Source organism: Aspergillus terreus, genomic scaffold (assembly GCF_000149615.1).
Source record: "Aspergillus terreus NIH2624 scaffold_2 genomic scaffold, whole genome shotgun sequence".
NCBI classification, from domain to species: Eukaryota; Fungi; Ascomycota; class Eurotiomycetes; order Eurotiales; family Aspergillaceae; genus Aspergillus; species Aspergillus terreus.
Genome location: NT_165925.1, coordinates 465958 through 485289, shown reverse-complemented (window position 1 = coordinate 485289; position 19332 = coordinate 465958). Strand labels below are relative to the sequence as shown.

The 19332-nt window shown below is 51.6% G+C and overlaps 3 protein-coding genes across 3 annotated transcripts; 1 reads left to right on the top strand and 2 right to left on the bottom strand.

Annotated features, from left to right (window-relative positions):
- Positions 1-280: 280 nt before the first annotated feature.
- On the bottom strand, positions 281-2288 carry ATEG_01154 (uncharacterized protein; the record flags this gene model as incomplete). The annotated part of the gene is made up of 2 exons (XM_001208519.1): positions 281-1302; positions 1589-2288. The coding sequence occupies 2 exons, from the start codon at positions 2286-2288 to the stop codon at positions 281-283; spliced, it is 1722 nt and encodes a 573-aa protein (XP_001208519.1).
- Positions 2289-2787: 499 nt separating this feature from the next.
- ATEG_01153 (PRCC domain-containing protein) lies at positions 2788-4029 on the top strand (the record flags this gene model as incomplete). The annotated part of the gene is made up of 1 exon (XM_001208518.1): positions 2788-4029. One exon carries the CDS (start codon positions 2788-2790, stop codon positions 4027-4029), a length of 1242 nt encoding a protein of 413 aa, XP_001208518.1.
- A 623-nt stretch (positions 4030-4652) lies between these two features.
- Positions 4653-19050, bottom strand: ATEG_01152 (AAA family ATPase midasin; the record flags this gene model as incomplete). Its single annotated transcript, XM_001208517.1, has 4 exons — positions 4653-4731; positions 4790-11040; positions 11104-11234; positions 11316-19050. 4 exons carry the CDS (start codon positions 19048-19050, stop codon positions 4653-4655), a joined length of 14196 nt encoding a protein of 4731 aa, XP_001208517.1.
- Positions 19051-19332: the final 282 nt, after the last annotated feature.

Genomic DNA, 19332 nt, shown 5'->3' with positions numbered 1-19332 from the left:
GAGAAAACACCTTGAAACAGAAACAAACAAAAAAAATATGTCTTATCTTCAAGCCAGCCTGTATTCAACGTTCGCGTCATTGCATAGCCGTGTCATCTGTGTATCTTCAGGTTTACTTCCGTGTTCTTTTGAGACGAATTCAGACCTTCACGAATACCAGCGTGATGGCAAATTGATATGAATGTATAACCTCCTATGCAGAGTAATGCCGGAATCATGTAAATTGTAAATGGGTATCTCGCTGAAACGCCAAACAAACCGCTGTCCAATGCCCCTCTGATCAAGACTGCTTCTCTCGAGTTTCACTCCACATATGATCAATAATCTGAAAGACCTCCGTAACGCTGCGCATCACAACCTCATCAATGCCCAGAGCGCCATATCGCTGCTGCATCTTATCCGGATGCCACCGCACGCGCTCCGCCTTCAACACAGCCAGCAATTCCGCCGTATCCCCCGACACCACCGACACCACCGACGGCGCATGCCGCATAAAATCCCTCACCGCGTCGCGCGACACATCCCGCCGCTTCCCCGACTCCACGGGCCAAAACAGCAAATTCCGCAACCGGTTCGCCTCAGCCGTCGCCTCCCCGCCTTCACCAGCAGCGACAGCAGCAACAGCCTGATCAACCCGCTCCCACGACCGCACATAATCCTCCCAAACCGTCTTCCACGCCTTGGCGCGTCTCCGCTCGCGCCCCCGAGCAAGACAAGCCTCCATGTCGCGGTCAAAGTCCCGCCGTCGACGCACGTCCTCCTCGCGGCGCTCGTCGTGACGCCGCTGACGCGCCCGCTCCGCCCGCAGCTGCTCCTGTGCCTCCAGCATGCCCTCGCGCGTGCGCTCCCACATGCGCGCCCGCACGTACGCCGCATACTCCTCGTCGGACATCTGCTCCAGCTCGCCGTTCGGCCCCGCCACGTGCGGTACCGCGTAGGTGTGTATCGGTTGCCCGTACACGGTCTCCCAGTATGCGGCGCCTTCGTCGTCGCCGAGCGCGTCGAAGAGTGATTCGCGGAAGGCGTCTTCCGCCGGGAGCGGGGGTGGGAGCGTCGGGTCTGGGGAGGGAGAGCGCCGGTGTTTGCGGCGTTTCGAGCGGTGATGGTGGCCGTGGCTGTGGCGACGCCGGTGGGAGCCATCGTCGGCGTGAGTGGAGTGGGAGCGCGAGCGGTGCTTTGAGGAGCGTTTGAAGCGAAACTTGCTTTTGCGGGCGCCGGTGTACTCGTCTGGTTCGGCGGGGTTGTCGGGCGGGTTGTCTTTTGTGGGCGTTGGTTCTGGAGGAGGATCGAGTTTGTCCATGGCTAGATGTGGACTTGTGGTCGAGTAGGGGGTTTAGAGCATGGTGGGTTGTATCTGGGTGGAAAGTGAAGGTGAGGCGTTGTGAGGGAAAAGAAGGGATTAGTCAGATCACTATGCTTATCTTATCAGATTGATCAGGAACATGATGTCATCGTCATGGACCCTGTGGTGTTCTGATTTACGCTGAAGCCCGTGGCTGGTTAAAATAAACCCTCATTTCATAAGATATAAGATAGAGAGTATAAATTTGTAATCACAGCAATATTCCCCCAGAATTGGTGCTCACACAGCTGCCTGTCGCATTCGTATCCTTCATCAAGTATACATAAGCCTCCGCCACCTCCTCGACAGTCCCAATTTTCCCCAAGAGGGTAAACTTATCGAACTGATCCACTCCATCCATCCCGTCCCAGAGAGGAGTCTTCACCGCCCCAGGACTGACCAAATTGACGCGGAGCGGCTTGAGGTCCACAGCAAGACCGCGCACCATCCCGTGCAACCCAGAGGCGAATGCCGCACCGACTGACCACCCAGGGATGGGCTTCTGAGAAACCGAACCCGTGGTCAGGATTAGAGAGGATGTGAAACCCGCCTTGAGGTACCGCGGGGCGAGTTTCGCCAACAGCAGGGGAGCGACAAACCGGATGTGGCCGGCTTTGTGGATCGTCTCGAGACTGATACTGTCGATGGGAGTGAGCGTCAGGGCGTCTCCTGAAGTGAAGATGATGTGGTCCAGTTGTCCCACGGACTTCAGAAGTCCTTCGAGCCGGGCCTCGACGTCATCCTGGGAGAGGTCGCAGGTGTGTCCGGTGACCCGGCCATTGGGAAACTTTTCTTGCAGTGACTTGGTGCTCGCGCTGACCCTGGAGGGATTGGAGGATGCAATGTGCACTATAGCGCCCTCTGAAAGGCACTTTTCTGCAACTCCATAGCCGATACCCGCGGAGCCGCCGATGACGAGGACTGTCATGTCTTTGATTGATGGCATTGTAACGGTGTCTGAAGAAGACAATAGTTGAACAGATAAGGTAAATTTCGTTCTGATCTATGAAATGGATATTGGAGAACACCACCGTACAGTTCATTATAAGGAAACTGTGCCATTAAATAAGTAAGAATTGGCCCCGGAGTTAAGCGGTGTTACTCCGTCTACTAAGGGACGACTGCGTCTCTGTATTATTTCCGATATTAAGTCCGCCTATGTGAAGATCGACTTCAGATGTACGGAGTTTAATCCGCTTGCGCAATAACAGCACCTTTGAGGCCGTACTCCGAAGTAGATCGCATCGTCGTATGCCGAGCCAGCTAATGCAGCCCAACGCTGGCGATAGGCTGGCGCAAAACATGCAGTGGTCTGTGCGGTACAACCAATACCATCTGGTAATAATACTCGGACGACGACCTTCTCCACCGCCCAACTTAAACCTCGCCATCAACCTCGCCATCCCACTCACTACCTTCACTACCCACCCCCTCCTCCCTTCAACATGGCTCTCGTCGCCTACTCGGACTCCGAAGCCTCGGACTCCGAACCGGAAACTACCAACGCCCCGCAGCCCGCGCCCCCCAAACCAGCAACGACCGACACAAAAACGCCCAAAACTATCATCGACCGCAGCAACCCTCGTAAGATCCGCGTCGCTCTCCCGGAGATCAAGCCCGAGACGTCCGCCGACCAAGATGGCGACGACGGACCCGCGAGGAAGAAACCGAAGATCGGTGGCGGCGGTGCATTCTCCGGCTTCAACTCGTTTCTCCCCGCCCCGAAGAGAACTGCCGCCACCGCTGAAAAGAACAAGACTGCACCGGCGCGCAAGGTCTTCAGTTTGAAGACCGGCGCCACGCCGGGTTTTGACCGTGCAGCTGATGCAGAAATGCGAAATGAGATGGCTATGAGCGCAGACGCGGGGGCATCTACCGCCGCAACGGATGAAGACGAAACGATACCCAAGGCCGGCAGCCTGCGCACAGAGAAGGAATCCGAGGACGATATAGGGGGTGGCGCGAAAAAGCCAGAAGCCGGGGTCAAGCTCAAGGGCAACCCCATGATGTTTAAACCATTATCTGTGGGTCGCGCGTCACAGCAGAAGAAGAAGAAGGTAGCCAATGCGTCACCGAGTGCTTCTGCTCCCAGCGACGCAACAACGGAGGCTTCACAGCCACCAAAAGCCCAGCCCACTCCAACACAGACCACAGCGCCGGCGCCGGCGCCGGCGCCAAAGCCGAAGATTAGCCTGTTTTCCCTGTCAACGGGGGACTCAACCTCAGCGAACAGCGCGGCCGGTCATCAAGCGCAGAGCTCAACATACGAGCCTGTCGTATATACTGCAGCGTCTGAGGAACCCGCCGCTGGACCGAACCCAGAACCTCAAGAGGGCGAAGTCTCATCTCAGTCGACAGGGGGTCCCGCGCAAACTCTGGATAACATTGCCGATGACTTGAATCTTTCGCGCGCTCAAAGACGACAACTCTTTGGTCGCCATGGCGATCCGTCTAAATCGCGTGTTCTTCATTTCAACACGGACACGGAGTATGCCGCTAACCAAGAGTTGGCTCATGAGACAGATCTCGCCGCAGCACAGCACAATCCTGTGCGTGCCATTGCCCCCGGAAAGCATACTCTCCAACAGCTGGTCCACGCCGCGAGCAACCAGCGCGAGGCTCTAGAGGAAAGTTTTGCTGCAGGACGGAGGAACAAAAAGGAGGCGGGCTCCAAGTATGGGTGGTAGATATTATTAATGTTATTTTGGTTACGTGCCCCCATAGATAGCTACAAATGTACAATATGGAAATTGTAGCAGGCAAATGCCGCCTGCTTTAGTATTCTCTTTTTCAAAGATATCAAATGTAACACGATTTATATGCACGCTTTTATGAAAATTCAACTCCAGAATTATATACATGAAAAAAGCAAATAGCCGCCCTTTTTTCTAAAACCAACCCATGCTAAAACAGTATACTCAGGACGATACATCCACAACCTCCGCAAACCACTGTTTCAAAGCCGTAGCCAAAACAGCTGGAAGTTCCTGGACGTCCCTAACAACAAGATAGTAAGGGAACGGGAATCCTTCCAGGTATCTCTTCATCTTCAACTTCATCTCTCCACTGCCGTCGGGCTCGAAGTTTGCTTGGCTAAGGTCCAGGATAGAGCTTCCCTTCACTGCATCCACGATTATGAAAACGATCATGATGCGTTCTTCTTGAGCTTGACGAACGAGACGCCGGATGGTGTCATGATCCTCGCAAATACCATCCGATATGATGAGCTCCAATTGCCAAAGATCGGCATTGCCGCCACCAGGAGACTGTTTCCAGCGAGCTTCTCGGAACAACGCAATGGAATCAGCGATCAGCTTGCGCACATTGGTACCTGTTTGCTGATAGCTGAAGTGCTGGAAGGCCTGCATTCCAGCCTCCGAGGAGAAAGGCTTTCCAAACTCATGAGCAACTCTGACATGTTCCTCGTTTCCGAATCCAAGGACACACAAGTCTCCAGCTTCTAGCATGCTAAGACTCTTAGCAACCAAAGCTAGGGTCTCAAAAGCCAACTGCCCACTTCCGCTCTCCAACATGGATTTGCTGTCATCAACCGCAAGCATGATTTGGTAGTTGCGTTTAGACGGGATGGAGCGCCTCATCCAGATCTTGTCTCGCTTATATTGAGAAGCAATGTAGGGAATGATGCGCTTGATATTGAGCCGTTTGCCGGTTCGGAAATCGCCGCGCAACTTGGTGGCCTGCGTGGGTGCTAGGATAAGACGAAGTTGCTCTGTCAAGGACAACGAAAGATCGTTGGTGGTAGATTCATAGTGTGACCAGAGTCGCTGAGCCTCGTCCCGTGGTGTGAGCGGTGGGAGAGTGGAGGAGAGATGGATCTCTGCCAGCTGCGCATCAACCTCGTCCAACTCCTCATTCACCTCGTGCTGAGCCTGAGCATCCGTAGTGCGCTCGTGGGCACGAGAACCACCAGGAATGAGGGCGCCTGGTTTTTGTTCATCAGAAGGAACACCGTGCCGATCAACTTGCATTTCGTCTTCCATCTGATTGTCCGGAAGGTCCTGCTGGTCTTCGGAGACATCGGGCAAAGTATCCTTCTCAGTGGGTTTGACATCGGATTCAACCCCCTTGTTCTGGTCAAGCGCCTGGGCTTGTTCTTCACTGGCTTGACCGAGGGCTTGCGTGTCTGCGACATCGTCTTGATCCGCGAGGTGCTCAAAGTCGGCATCGGCCATGTCAGTATCCTCAGGCAAAGGCTTTTCAGGTTCCTCCTCATCCTGCTTGGATGCATTCAGGATTTCTTTCTGTCGACGATGCCACTGTTCGAGGATATCACCCATCTTCTTAAACGCCTGTAGCTGTGGGTCTTCTGGCTTCGAGTCCGCACCACCGCCTGTATCTCTGTGCCGCTCATTCTCTTCGCCTTCCTGAGCGGCACCTGTTTGCTGATTCTTGTCGGCAGACGGGTCGGTCGAGCCGTCTTCCTGCTGTGCGTTGCCGGATGAACCCTTGTCCTTATTCTGGTCTTGATCTGCACCGAGTCCACCACTGACTGCCTCACTGGGAGCCACTTCATCACCGGTGTGCTCGGTCTCGTCCTGCTGGGCCAGGATATTGTCTTGTTCAGGTTCCTCAGGCTCGTCTTCTCCAGGAGCGTTGGCTTCCTCTTCCCCTTCAGCTTCCTGCATCTCTTGCTCCTCAGTGGCCTCTTCCAACCCGTCTTCCATCTGCTGGTCTTCGGTGGGCTGATCGGCTCCATCGTCCTGCTCGGCTCCATCCTCCAGTGGCTGACCGTCTTCAGGAGCGGGACCATCGTCTGGTAAATCATCATCGAGACCATCATCAAGACCATCGTCGCTTTCGCCCTCGTCGTTATCCTCGCCGTCGCCGTCGAGTTGCATCTCATCCGGTAAGTCGAGCGCCTCCTCTTCTTTGGCATGAGGATCCGTGACATCCATGTCTTCTCGCCCAATCGCTTCGCCTTCGTCCTCGGGGGCCTCCTCATCTTCCGTGTCTTCTTGATCTTCGCCTTCCTCACCCTCATCCTTCTTGTCGGCCTTGTCGTTGTCCTGTGCAGCGGTCTTTTCTCCAGACTGCTCCTCTCCCTTGCCTTGCTCGTTCTCTGTCTCTTTCTGCTGTTCATCGTGGCCACCGTCCCACATTTTCTCATCAACAGCCGAGGGATCAAGGTCATCGACACTACCCACTTCTTCGTCAATATCTTGCTCTTCGTCGTCTTCTGACCCATCCTCATCGTTGTCCTTCTCGTCACCTTCTTTGCGCTCGCCTTCCTGGCCCTCCATTTCCTCTTGGTCCATGTTGACAGCATCTTCGGTGTTTTCCATATCGTCTTTTGGTTGCTCCGTTTGCTCTTGCGCAAGCTCAGTCAGATCCTCATCATCACCGACATCTTTGCTTATATCTTCTGCTCCTTCACCGTCACCGAGACCAGTTCCGCTCTCTAGTTCGCCAGACTGTCCACCTTCTGTAGAGGCCTCCGCCGGGCTACAGTAACCCTCGGATGCAATCTGCTTGAAGGTCTTTGCCAGAATGTAGGATGTTTTGCACGTCTCCCGATGTACAACCAGGAAGCGATCCACAATGTCCTGGCAAATTCGGTGATATTTGTTCATTACAGGAAGCAAGCTTGTCACCAAGGCCACTGCGAGAGGGAGCCCTGAGTCTGGACGAGTTTCCAGAATTTGAAGTTTGTCCAAAACGGACTCAAGGGAGGCTGTGATGTCAGGAAGGTGGACAGCCTTCACAGCCCGGGTGAAGAACTCGTCGCTTCGCGCCAGCGAACCTTCACACGCCACTAGCGATGGGACCTCCCTGAGCTTTTGGATACTGATAAGGATCTTGTCAATGGATCCCAGTAACGCGGTATCGAAATCGGCTACTGCGAGACTGTTATCAGTATGGGTCAATTCCATTGAATTGATGTCCACACGAGCCCAAGGAGCCAGCTGGTCCAAAGCGAAGGATAGATCAGGCCGACTTTCAGTCCATGCTTTGATCTCATCCTTGAGCTGATTGAAGGATGAGGAAACTTGATCCAAAGTAGACTTATGTAGCTGGGAGACGATTCCCGCAGGAAGTTCTGGAAGCTGGCCAAGGGATGCTCGCAAGCCATTAAACCGGTCCTTCCAAGACTGTAACCCATTGGAGATCGAAGACGAGTCGATACCCGAGAACTTCGAATGAATATCCACAATCTTAGACGCCAGTCCAAGAATAGGTGCCAGCCATGCGACAGTCCTGGTTATGTCTCGTCTCTCGTTCGAAAACTCTGGTTGCGATTTGGAGAGCGATGTAGGTTTGGAAGACCAGAGGTTCGATATTTTGGTGAGAGTCGACTGCAACGATCCCAAGTCGGTGAGGGCCGGAGAAATGACAGTCCGCTGTTTTCTAATCATTGAAAGCAGGTGCTCGACAGTTCCAGAGCTTCTTGAAACTTCCACGTTGCTCAATTCCTCGGAATAATTGAGGGCTGCTTGACGGACATTCGGAAGAAGGTCAAGGAAGCGATGGAAATAAAGGTCGGAGCTTATAGCCATGTTTGACATCACTCCATCGACCTCGAGACTGGGACTGGTAGCAAGAACTTGGGCAATGGTTGCCTGAGATTCCAACAAGTTGGTGCTGGCACTGCGCTTGATACCCATTTCGAAAAGCTGTCGTAGGACGTCCGCATAGAATCGTTTCTTTTGAACCTTGAGATGCTGCACATCATCCTTGTTCTCTTCAGTCAAGACCTTCGGCGTCTGCGATTTGAACTCGGTGATGGATTCGATGAAGTACTTCACAAAGCCTTCGAGATCGTTTGAAACATCAAACTCGGTGGAGAGCGACATGTACATATTCATCATGTTGCGACCTGTGCCATCTGGATCCCTGAACCGCGGAGGCCGGTTCACCCAGATACTTTGCGCTTTTTGGCATGTAGCAAGCGCTTCTGGGTTGCTCGCTGATGGCAGGATCAATCCTTCATTTGTGGGATGCGGTTCTTCCTTGTCATCGGGCATGTCTTGGTCCAGAATGGGCTGGACAGGCTGTGACAAAACTTCACGGTACTTCCGGACCAACTTGAACAGCTTGTAGTGAGATCTTCGCGCACTTTCTCTGAGGGCAACAATATTGGTGTCTTTCCAACTAGCCAACTGGATCTGTTCTTTGATGTCCTTCTCGAGTTGCGATCTCTTCTCACCCAGGAACTTTTGGACAGGGGGTTCGAATTGCTTGTAATGGCGAATGAAATTGTCCAAAGCGGAAGCTAATCGGCTCAGTGAGGGAAGTTCGTTGACGTAGAGCAACAACAAGGACCGGAAGTTTTTGATGAGCTGCAGGCGCTCAGTAAATTGACCCATTGTTGTCGATTGGAAGAACTTCTCCAATGTGCCAACAACGCCTTGTATATGTTCCCCGAGCTGAGATTCTCCTGACTCAGCCAACTGAATGGGCGCTGCGATGATCGCCTCATAGGCCACGAACCACCAGGAAGCCACCTCTTCTTCACACCTTTGTTTTTCGAGATCCAAGAGTTTGGCCCAAGTAGACAATTCAAGGCGTCTCCAACCGATGATGAGACTTGTGATCTGATCGAAGATAGAGGCTGCGGAGTATTCCCTGCTTGCAACGAGTTGCCATTCATACACAAGCGCATGAAGTTTTTCGACCTTAGTAAGGAATTTTGCAACGGGCTCGGTATGCTTGAACTGGTAGATCTCATCACAGCACAAGATAACATCACCAAGTACCGCATGATCAGGCCAGGATTTCTGAATCTCGATGAACCGGTTTTGAGTAGACTGGGTCAGGGACACCAGCTTCTTGGCTTCATCTAGGTTGCAATCCGTATAGAAGTTGTATTTGATTCCTGAACCATTCTCCTTGCGAACGGCATCTTCCAGTAATAGGAGGATTCCAGACACATGTTCCTTGGGATGGATGTGTGAGACCGAATATCCACTGTCTGACCAAATGGAGCCGAGTAGCAAAGCAGACTCTTTGACGTAAGCGGATAGGACATTGCCGGGATCTTCAGACCGGAAGAGCTTGGAATGAAGGGATGCGAGTCGGATAGCGACAGCCTTCGGATCGATTCGAGTTGGTTGTTGGTCATCTTCATTGGTCTCCTCATCATACGTGGGGAAAAGCTGTCGCAACTCGTTCTCGTCGACATTTTCGCTATCCTCCCAGGACCCTTTGTAATGGTAGAGCTCAGACTTTTGGGCTTCTTCTTCTTGGTCCTCTCGCAGCTTAGCTTTCCATAGAGTATGGAATTGCTCGAAGAGTCTGCGAAGAGTGTTGCGAGCGGCTTCAGTGGACAGGATACTCTGATCCGCATTCTGTGCAACCCGGACGGAGGACAGCTCATGAAGCCACATTTCGATAGCTCGTTTTGGACTTGCTTCTGATTGTCCACAAGTACTCGAGATGAGGGGGTGAATGCGGCCACCAATGAGGGGTGTACGCTCGCTGATCTTGTCCAGTAGCCGGGATGTACGGGAACTCTGAGATTTGCTGGAGGTCATTGAAAGTCCAAGATCTAACATCTGTAGGAACCGGACGACTGGGATTGTAATGTCATCATATGACCTGTAATTACCTCCCAGCCGTTGGCTAAGTTGGTGAATGTTGTCACGGAGCAGACTGATCACCCGCTGAGATTCCGGCGAAGATGGGTCCCGTAGCATATCTTCTGGATGCCTGTCCAAAACTGACTTCACCAGGCTAGAAAATTCTCCATATAGGATACCCATCTCTGAATCTTGGGGCCGGGTAACAGAAGATGGAGGCGGTGCTGAACCCAGATTTTCTAATTCACTTTGGACCATCCTATGTCGCAAGTTTGTGGAATAGCCGGTGAAACCGACTTCGAAGGATACAAGAGCTTCAGATTTCGTGGTCAGCTCCTTGACACGCTGCGAATGCCGTTTTCTTTGCACCACAAGACTCAGTGAGGGGTCGAAGGGCTTGTCGGGGACGAAGAGCCGCAGCAGGATAACAGCCAATTTGACTATTGCAGACCCGGTTTCGTTCATGTTATCAGGTCCATTCTGAATAGAAAGAGAGGAAATGAGGCTGGGAAGGTCTCTTTCCGCAAAAGGTCTGAAATAATGATCCGCCGGTAAGCTGTCGGCCATGTTGACACCAAGCGATGTTGAACCAGGGTAGAAGCCTTGCTTCCCAACTGCATCCAAGACAGTCGCCACATGCTTGAAGGACCGTTCATCAAGGAGCTCCTTGTGTATGTGAACAAGATCCAGAGTGATACCTGAGAGTATCTGCCTCAACACTTTCACCTGATCCATAGAAATTTCTTGAGACGTCAAGGCCAGAACGTTCGAGAGATTCTGTTTCTCCATCTCTAATGCATTCATCTGCCCCAAACTTGTCTCGCCGACGGATCTCAACTTTTCAAGCAGACCCAAAGACAAGGTTCCATTGATAGCGGAAGTTGACAATGATGGACGCTCAGACCCAGAGAAAAGTGAAATTTTGTGGAGGAATTCGGGGATTCGGCTTTGCAGGTTGGAGCAATTCAGAGGCCTAGCAGATCGACCAGCTAGAAGTGGCAGGACAGACCGGATAACCTGGCCCTCTTTTTTTGGAAATGAGAGGGAAGCTATGTCGTGATATTGGCATAACACTTCAAATTGCTCAGCGAAGTAAGGACTCTCCGCGGAGTGTGATCTTTGAACGGCATTTCCCAACTCTTTTACCGTCTGATCAAGGCTCTGTTTCTAGAGTTAGCTTCTAATGGCGATATGAAAGCGATACACGGGTAAACATGCCTGTACTAGCTGCCCTTCATCGGCACCTCCCAGCAGAATTATTTGCTGCGCATTGATCAAGGAGTCCCGGACCTGGCTCAACTGGGCCAAATCAAGGTGAGTCTTGGTGGCGATGCGTGTAAATTCAGCCGCTACACCTTCCAGGGCCAGAATGGACTTTAATTGTTCCTGCGTCGCAGGAGTTGCAGGTCTCCAGGATTCCCAAATTTTTTGCATACTAAGTCCCGTTTTCAAGGCCCAACTTTCCTGGAAACGGCCAAGGGCTTGAGACAATGCCATAGCCAATGGTTGCAATGGGCTCCACAAATCCGTTAAAGATGCGCATAGCTCCCGGCCAATCTGCAAGTATACCTGAAACTCTCCCTCATCCACTCCAGCCGACGAAGTGAGTCGGAAAATATCTGCACAAAAATTGAGAACGGCTCGAATCACATATACGAATTGAGGAGCTTGGAGGGCACTGCTGTCCACCTGCATGATGCAATCATATACAGCTTGTCCACAGTCGGATAGGAAAGAAGCCACAGGTTGCGTTGAATCTTTCATCAAAGCAGGTATCCGCGTCGACGCTAACGACCGCTCTAAACGCGACATCTGGCTAGGTTTCAAGAGCTTGCCAGATTCATCGGCTCGCAACAATCCCTGCTTCAAGCGATGGAGGTCAAGATCACTCTCCTGGATGTGCGCGAGAATTGTGAGCGTGGCGACTGATACGTCATTCTCTAGTATCGAGATGAGAGCCTCATTCACGAGCGGATGGAGAGGTTGGAAAGCCCCGTGAACCGAAAGCGTAGCAGCACCGAATTTCACTGACTTCTTGGTGCACTCGAAAGGCTTGAGAGATGACACATCGTGAACAACTGATACATGTCGATCCAGTACCGACGACAAAGATCCTTCCACCGGCGTGGACAAGTATGGCAGCAAAAGCTTCTGAGATCGCTGTAGATAAGCCAGATCCCGGATCGAGAGGTGATCCAAACCGACTTCATACAGGCTACTTGAAACAACTTCAGAATGGGACACCGAGTCCAAGGAGAAAACGGGCCGTAGACGGTATAGGAAGGACTCAGATGTGTATGCAGGTGCAGGTACGCTCTCCACTGTAGCCGTTCCTTGGGGAAGGAAGCATATTTCAATGCAACGGTTACGCATAGCGCGCGATAGTTCACCATGTCTGGAATCCATAGTCAAAAACAATCTGAAATTCGGGTGCGGCCTGACGATACGAGCGGAACCATCTTCAGTCCGTTGCTCATTCAGTATCAGAGCTCCGTTCGGCTCAGTCAGGGAGTTCAGTCGGTCAAGAACAGACGGGTTGCAGAGGTTTGCATTGTCGAGGACAACCCATTGTCCGTGTTGTACCGCTTGAGTCAAGACGCCCTCAGTCCACTCAAACCCGACCTTCATGTGTTCCGAGTGTTTCGTAATATCGAGGAGCTGCCGCGCCCGTGCAACGAGCTTTTCAAGAGACTCGTGAGGGTCGGAGCGGTACAGCTCTGAGAGTGCCGTGTATACATCATCCAATGATGCGTCTGTGCTTTGCAGCTTTTCGAACAGCTGGATAACACAAACATCTCCGTCCGTAACTTTCTGTGTGGAAATGATGTAACGCCGAAGGAATAGAGAGATCTCCTGCATCAGAGAAGACACATCGCGCTTGTGGTCCATTTGCTCGAAACCGCCGATCAAGTCCATCGTATCCGTGTCAGCGCTGAGTGCTAGTTCCACCAGATTGGCACCATTCAAGGCAGCTAGTTTCCTGATCAACGTAGTCTTGCCACAACCAGAAGCTCCTACCAAGATGCTTGGCCACGACTGCTCTATACAGAGCATGAGGGACTCAAGGACAGGAAGATCTTGTGGGAGTATCCTCATTGCCGGTTCCGCAGTCTGTTGCACTAACAAATCTCTTCCCATGATACCCAGACCAACTTGGACGAAATCTGGCGTGAGATTATGATAGTAACTTTTGTTGAAATCTGGAACGTCGCTGAAGATCTGCTTATAGAGGTAGGTAACCATGTCACGATCTTCTTGGCTTCTGAACCGCTGAGAGATGACAACGTCCAGGAAATTATGCGCAGGGACCTGCAAAGTTCCTCGATCTGCCAGTTGAAGCCATCTTTGAATATCACGTAAGTTAACTTCCCACGGCCCACCAACAGCTCCCAGGCGACGCTCCTGTACGATAGCTGTATTTAACCGTGACACAAAGTCCACAAGTCTTTCGGTCTGGAGAGATGGACTCCCTGGGAACAGTTTTGCACATATCTTCTTCAGATCCATGTTGGTGAAACTATCGGCATACACCACCGTGAATCGATTGACAAAAGAGGCCGGAAGGCCTTTTCTGCCACCACCCTGATGATGAGGGTTTTGCGCAGCAAACAGGACGAAATCCGGATGGCGCTTGAATGTCTGGTCAAGCTCTGCAACGTAAACCATTTGGCGGTGATCCAAGCAAGCATTCAGACCCTCAAGAACAGATTGAGACGCCAAGTTCATCTCATCTAAGAGCACCCAGTCTCCACGTTGCATGGCTTGCAGGAAAGGTGCATCACGCCACGTAAATTGACCAACATCACCACCTTCCACAGGAACATCCGAGCCAAACAAGTCTGTGAGGTCGGTTTGTTCAGAAAGATTGATACGCGTAAGTGGCTTCCCAAGGGCTCTAGCAAGTGCAGTCACCAAAGTCGTTTTACCAACACCGGGGCTACCCTCCAGAAGGATAGGCTTCGGTAACTGCAGGCCACGAGCAATCCGGACAGAGTTGGCAATTGTGGTAGGAGCGTCCATGATGAACTCAGGATCCGGGTTTGAATCGACATTCATGGAAAGTGCAAAGGGTCCCACATGCAGAGAGCCACCCTCAACTCCAATGGCGGCTTTCTGGAAATAGATACTTGCTGCGTCAACTCCAAAGATTTCATGCAGTTTCTCAAGGCACAACCTTCGATTACTTTCAAGGTTGTGAAGTGACGAGGCAAGCATCGCTGCTGGATTAGCCCCCAGGGTGTCTATGAAGACCATGGCAGCACCTTGTACTATCGCAAACAATGGATCAGTGGTTTCGCATTTGTTTACAAAGTCGACCCAAGCGAGAAGATCACGGATGGAGAGAGACGTAGATGATGTGCTCTGGAATGTCCATTTGAACCACTTTGCGAACTGTAGCATCCCTCTCGAGATTTCCTCAGAACTCAGTGTGATCTTCCTCTGAAGAATAGGCAGAATGTCGTCATCCTCGGAGAGCTGAGGAGCCCAAATTTCGGTCATTCGGTTCCGCAGAGCAGCAGAAAGCTCGCGTTTGCCATAATCACCGCCTGGGTTCATAGTTGAAAGGAACTGGAAACCCTTATCGGCAACGACCATGGAATTGATAGGCCCCTTCTCTGCAAGAAGGATAGACCTATGCGGCTCCAGCACGCTGTTTAGTCTTTCCAGGACAGAATCATCGGCAAGAGAGATTTCGTCGAGAAGGAAAAATTGGCCAGTTTTCATGGCAGTGATCAGACTACCATCTGACCATTCGAACAATGCGTTTAAGCGTCCAAGGTTCTTCTCAATTCTCTGAACCAGGTCGAGATCCAGATTCTGTGCTTGTTCGGCGCTCAGTGCTCCAAATGAGCTCTTCAACTCCTCAAGCGACTTGGAGTCTGTGTTTTCTTCGTGTAAAGCGAACCGAAGATCGTCCGTCAACTGGGCTTCGATGGCTGCCCTATTCCTCACGGGTCTCTGAGCTCCGATGAGGTCGCCCGTTTCCAGGTTCACATGAGCATTCACAATCAACAATTGCTTTCGATAGGCCTCTGCAACTGCTTGACAGAGTTGGGTCTTGCCACAACCCGTCTCTCCGACAAGAAGTACGGGTTCGTTGTTTTCCAGGGCAACAGATACCAGGATGAAAAGCCTTCTCATCGCCTTCGTCCAGACAATTCCAGGTGTAAGCTCTTGCAAAAGAGGTGCACGTTTCTCTAGTTCCGCGGAGCTGTATATGAGATCTTCGTCAATGCGGACTTTCATAACCTCCTCAATCACGTTCTTGACTGCCATTCTCTCCTGTGGATTTCTCACTCGCTCTGCAAGAAGCATGAAACCATTGATCGCTAGCTGATCACGATCATCAGCTCGACGGAGCGCCCATCGAAACAAGTCTCGTAGGGTGGCAAAACTGTTCTTCTGCTCGAAAAGCCTATTTGCCTGACGAAGCAACGAAAGCTTTCGGTAAACCGCAACAATCCTGGTGCAGAACGAAGGGGCTATTTGAGAGCGCTCTTTCAGAATGAATTCTAATTCACTCTCCGGGATGTCGTCGAAATGTAACTCGAGGAACCGATTGCGAAAAGCGCGGGATAGGACTTTTCGACCACCGTAAAGCCCAGCTGGATTCTGCGTTGCAAACAACATGAAGTTTGGATGTGGGCGGACCACTTCTTGCGTCTCTGGTATGAACAGCTCTCTGTTATCATCCAGGAGGCGATTCAGTGCCTCAAGGACATCGGAAGGTGCCAGGTTAAGCTCATCCAGAACAATCCAATATCCGTTTCTCAAGGCTTCTACCAAAACACCTTCCTGGTATCGAAGAGTACCATCGTCTCCCGACACATAAGACCCCAAATACTCCTGCAGGTCCGTATGTTCGTGATTATTGATACGAACGAATTTGTTCCCGGAAACCTTCGCAAGGTATTCAATCATGCTAGTTTTGCCTGCAGATGTCGGGCCTTGCAACAGGACAGGAAATCTGCGTGTTGAGCTTGCTCGCACCAGGTTCTTCAGGTTCTTCTCAATGAACGGCGTTATGATGTAATGCGGTTGTTCCTCAGGGACTAGGTGGCCTCTTCGCATCCAATAGTGCTTGAACTGGACATAGTCTTGACCATCATTCGGTGGTCGAGGAGTTTGTCCCAGCAGAGCCCTCGCATTCTTTGCGTTGGTGAATATATGCTTCTCAAGGAGTGGCATCAGGAGCTGCTCCGATTCCTGGCTTAGAACCGTCAAGAAACTCATAGAGAATCCCTCGAAAATAGCACGACGCAAACCATATATGTGAGCGTGATCGTTCACGTAAACAAGGGCTCGCACTAACGTTCTGATACTGAAATGAGGACGCTGTCCTGCTCCGTCTGTGAGTTGATTCCCGTTGCTGAGCCTTTTGGTCTCCATGTATAAGTGTGCGAGGTCCGACACAATCCGGGAATCTCCTAGCGTCAGATCGCCAAGATACTTTTGGATCAATGCTAGAAGATCATCCAGGTCATTATCTGGGGACTGAACGTAAAGCTCAGTGAAACGTGAACGGAGGCCCGGTGGCAGATCCTTCTTTCCTGCGTCTGTTGCTGGGTTCATGGCTCCAAAGATACGGAAGTCGGGGTGTCCGAACACCCGTTCCACGTCACCTGCTTCCGAGAGCAGGACAGAGGGAGAGCCCTCAGTGCCGTGATGAAGAAGACTTGCAATGTTTTCTAGCGTATCTGGAGAAGCCAGGTTGACCTCGTCCAGAAGAACCCATTCACCGTTCCGAAGTGCTCGTACAATTTTGCCTTGGACAAAAGCGAACGCAAATTTGGCATCTCCTTGAGACACCTGCGCTTCAAAGTCGTTCAGCTGGGAGGCAAACCTTTCCCATCTCTGTCGGAGATATTGGTATTTTGGTGAGTCTAGCTTCCTCTTTTTCGCGGGTTGTTCGTCGCCTCCTCCGCCCTGGGAAGACCCATTTCCCGATTTGAACACGCCATCTGCGAGTCGAACGGCTTCATGCCAAAGCGTTACCAACCGAACCCAGTTGCCAATAGATACGCTCTTCGCGACAGAGGACAGGAACTTTTGGTTTTTCTTTGCGGAAAACGTGAGTTCAAACACGGCATTAAATTCGTCGAGCATAGGCACTGCCATCGTACGAATATTCACCGGCTTAAATCCACCTAGTAGATCGGTGCTCTCACTTTGTTGTGACAGGTTGACGACGGTAAGCCTCTGTCTCATCAATGTAGCAAGCTGCTGGATCACGGTTGTCTTTCCAATACCCGTTTCTCCAACAAGTAGAACAGGTTCCGCCATCTGCACTGCAGCCGCGACTTCTTCCATAAGTTTCAGAGCGGCTCGAGTAGAAGCAAACCGTGACGAATCGGACGCAAGCTTCGAAATCGAACCACTAGGCACTTTGACCTTCCGGCATGTCTCTCTGCCCAGTATCACATTGTTTCCTTGGTCCGAATATGCTGGTGTCCGTTCATGGAGACAGAATCGAGCACGCTGCGGCGATATCTGCAATGCCTCTGCGACCACAAGAGCAAGAGAGTCCGAGAGGGATTTCTCGGGGATGTAACTCAAAAAGATGTCGACGAAATCCAGGAATATTTCGTCATCGGCGCCTTCCGGAGTAGCTTCGTAGCCGGTCTTTGCCCCCAAGCGTTGCAGTCGTCGGTGCATGCGACTGCATAGCTTTATCAGGTCACGAAGTCCTGGGGTACGGCCTTGAGAGCTCTTGATGGCAAGGCTCCCATGGAAAGAAGAGCACAGTCGCTGATAAACACTCATGATGATCTGAACCCGTGACTCCAGGAGAGGAAACTTGTGCGCAATGACCTCTCGGATCTCATCAATCGAAAGAGAGTCTATTTGCACTCGTTGCCATAATCTACTCCCCAAAACAGTCGTGTTCGGAGCGACTTCTTCGCCTGCAATGTTATAGGAAGACTTCATTGTTGCAATGATCCGGAATCCATCCGCACACTTGATCCGCTCTTTCCGGCTGGCAATAGTCAGTTCCCCTCGCTCGATGATGGGAAGTATGAGGCCAATGACTTCGGACGGAGCACGATCCAAGTCTTCAATAAGTATCCAGCGGCCCTCTCTTGCTGCCTTGGTCAATACACCAGGTTGCCATGCAAAGGATCCTGTGGTGGGAGAGGTAGAATACATTCCCAGAAGGCTCTTCGCGTCAGTTTGTTCATTTAGATGCAAAGTGACCATGGACTCCAACTGGCCCATTGTTGCAGCAACATCGTTCACCAATGTGGTCTTTCCTGAGTTCGGCAAGCCGACAAGTAAAAGGGGCTTCGAAACTTTCAGGGAAGTTGCAATTTTCCGCATGTTTCCCACGGCGGTAGGCGTTTTCACGATTGGTGAACTTAACGAAGATGGATCATTCAGCCGGGGAACAAGGACACCGCATATTTCGGCTGTTCGAGTGGTAAAATAGTCCCTTAGTTTCTCAACCTGGGACATGCTTTCCAAATCTGGACGATTTGACCTTGCAAGTCGAATAGTATCCACCAGATTATTCCAGCGGCGCTCCTCCCACAGACCAAGACAGCGGTAGTCGATGACAATGCCTTCCCATTCACCCTCGATGAGATCATCACCAAGCGTTTGTTGAATCATGCCTTCTGTGGCGGCATCCGCTGCACGCATGTACAAGGCGAAACATCGTACAGCCAGATATCGGACGGATCGGGTCCGGTGCTGAAAGAGGGTCTGGAGTCGGATGGGGGATACGGTGCTGGAGAACGCGTCTAGGTCGTAGGAAAGAAGCCTGAAGATAGCGAGGAGCAAATTCCGGAGGGTAGAATCGTCCAGTTGGAGGGACGATGGCTCATCGGAGGTAGCCAAAGCCGAGAGAGGTCCAGCCCGGGAGGCGGCATATTGGCTTGCAAATGATCGCAGATATGGCGCGAAGGGGAGGATTCGTGAAAATGCGGAAAGGATGCCAATCTTGTCATTATGTAAATCTGACACAAGCCATCTCGCGGCTAAATCGACGAAAATCGGTTCGTATAAGCAAAAAAAGCTCTCTGTACATGTCGGCCGCAATGCGCCAACCGCAAGCGCATTGAGGTACTGAGTCCCGGAAGCAGTGCGAATGAGTTCCGCAAGCTCATTCGGAAGCTGTTCCAGAAGATGGGACTCATTAAGAGCCCTCTCATAGGTAGGTCTGTTCTCCATCCTGATCCCTACCTCCAGAGGAACTCTGTGTAAAAGAGTTGTAGCGAGTAAGATAACATCGACATCTCCGTCGCGGCACTTTTTTTTTTCTTAGCCCCAATTTCTGCCGCTTGATGTGGCGCAGCCCCACTCTGATCAACTCACCGCCCTTACCTAAGCACGGAGATTGCGCCACAGCTCCGCGATTAATTACAGCTGTCAGCGGCCATCCAGATTGGTCGATTCAAGGACAAAGGCCCCGATTGCCTGCGATGTTCGACATTGCTCTCATGCATAGGATCC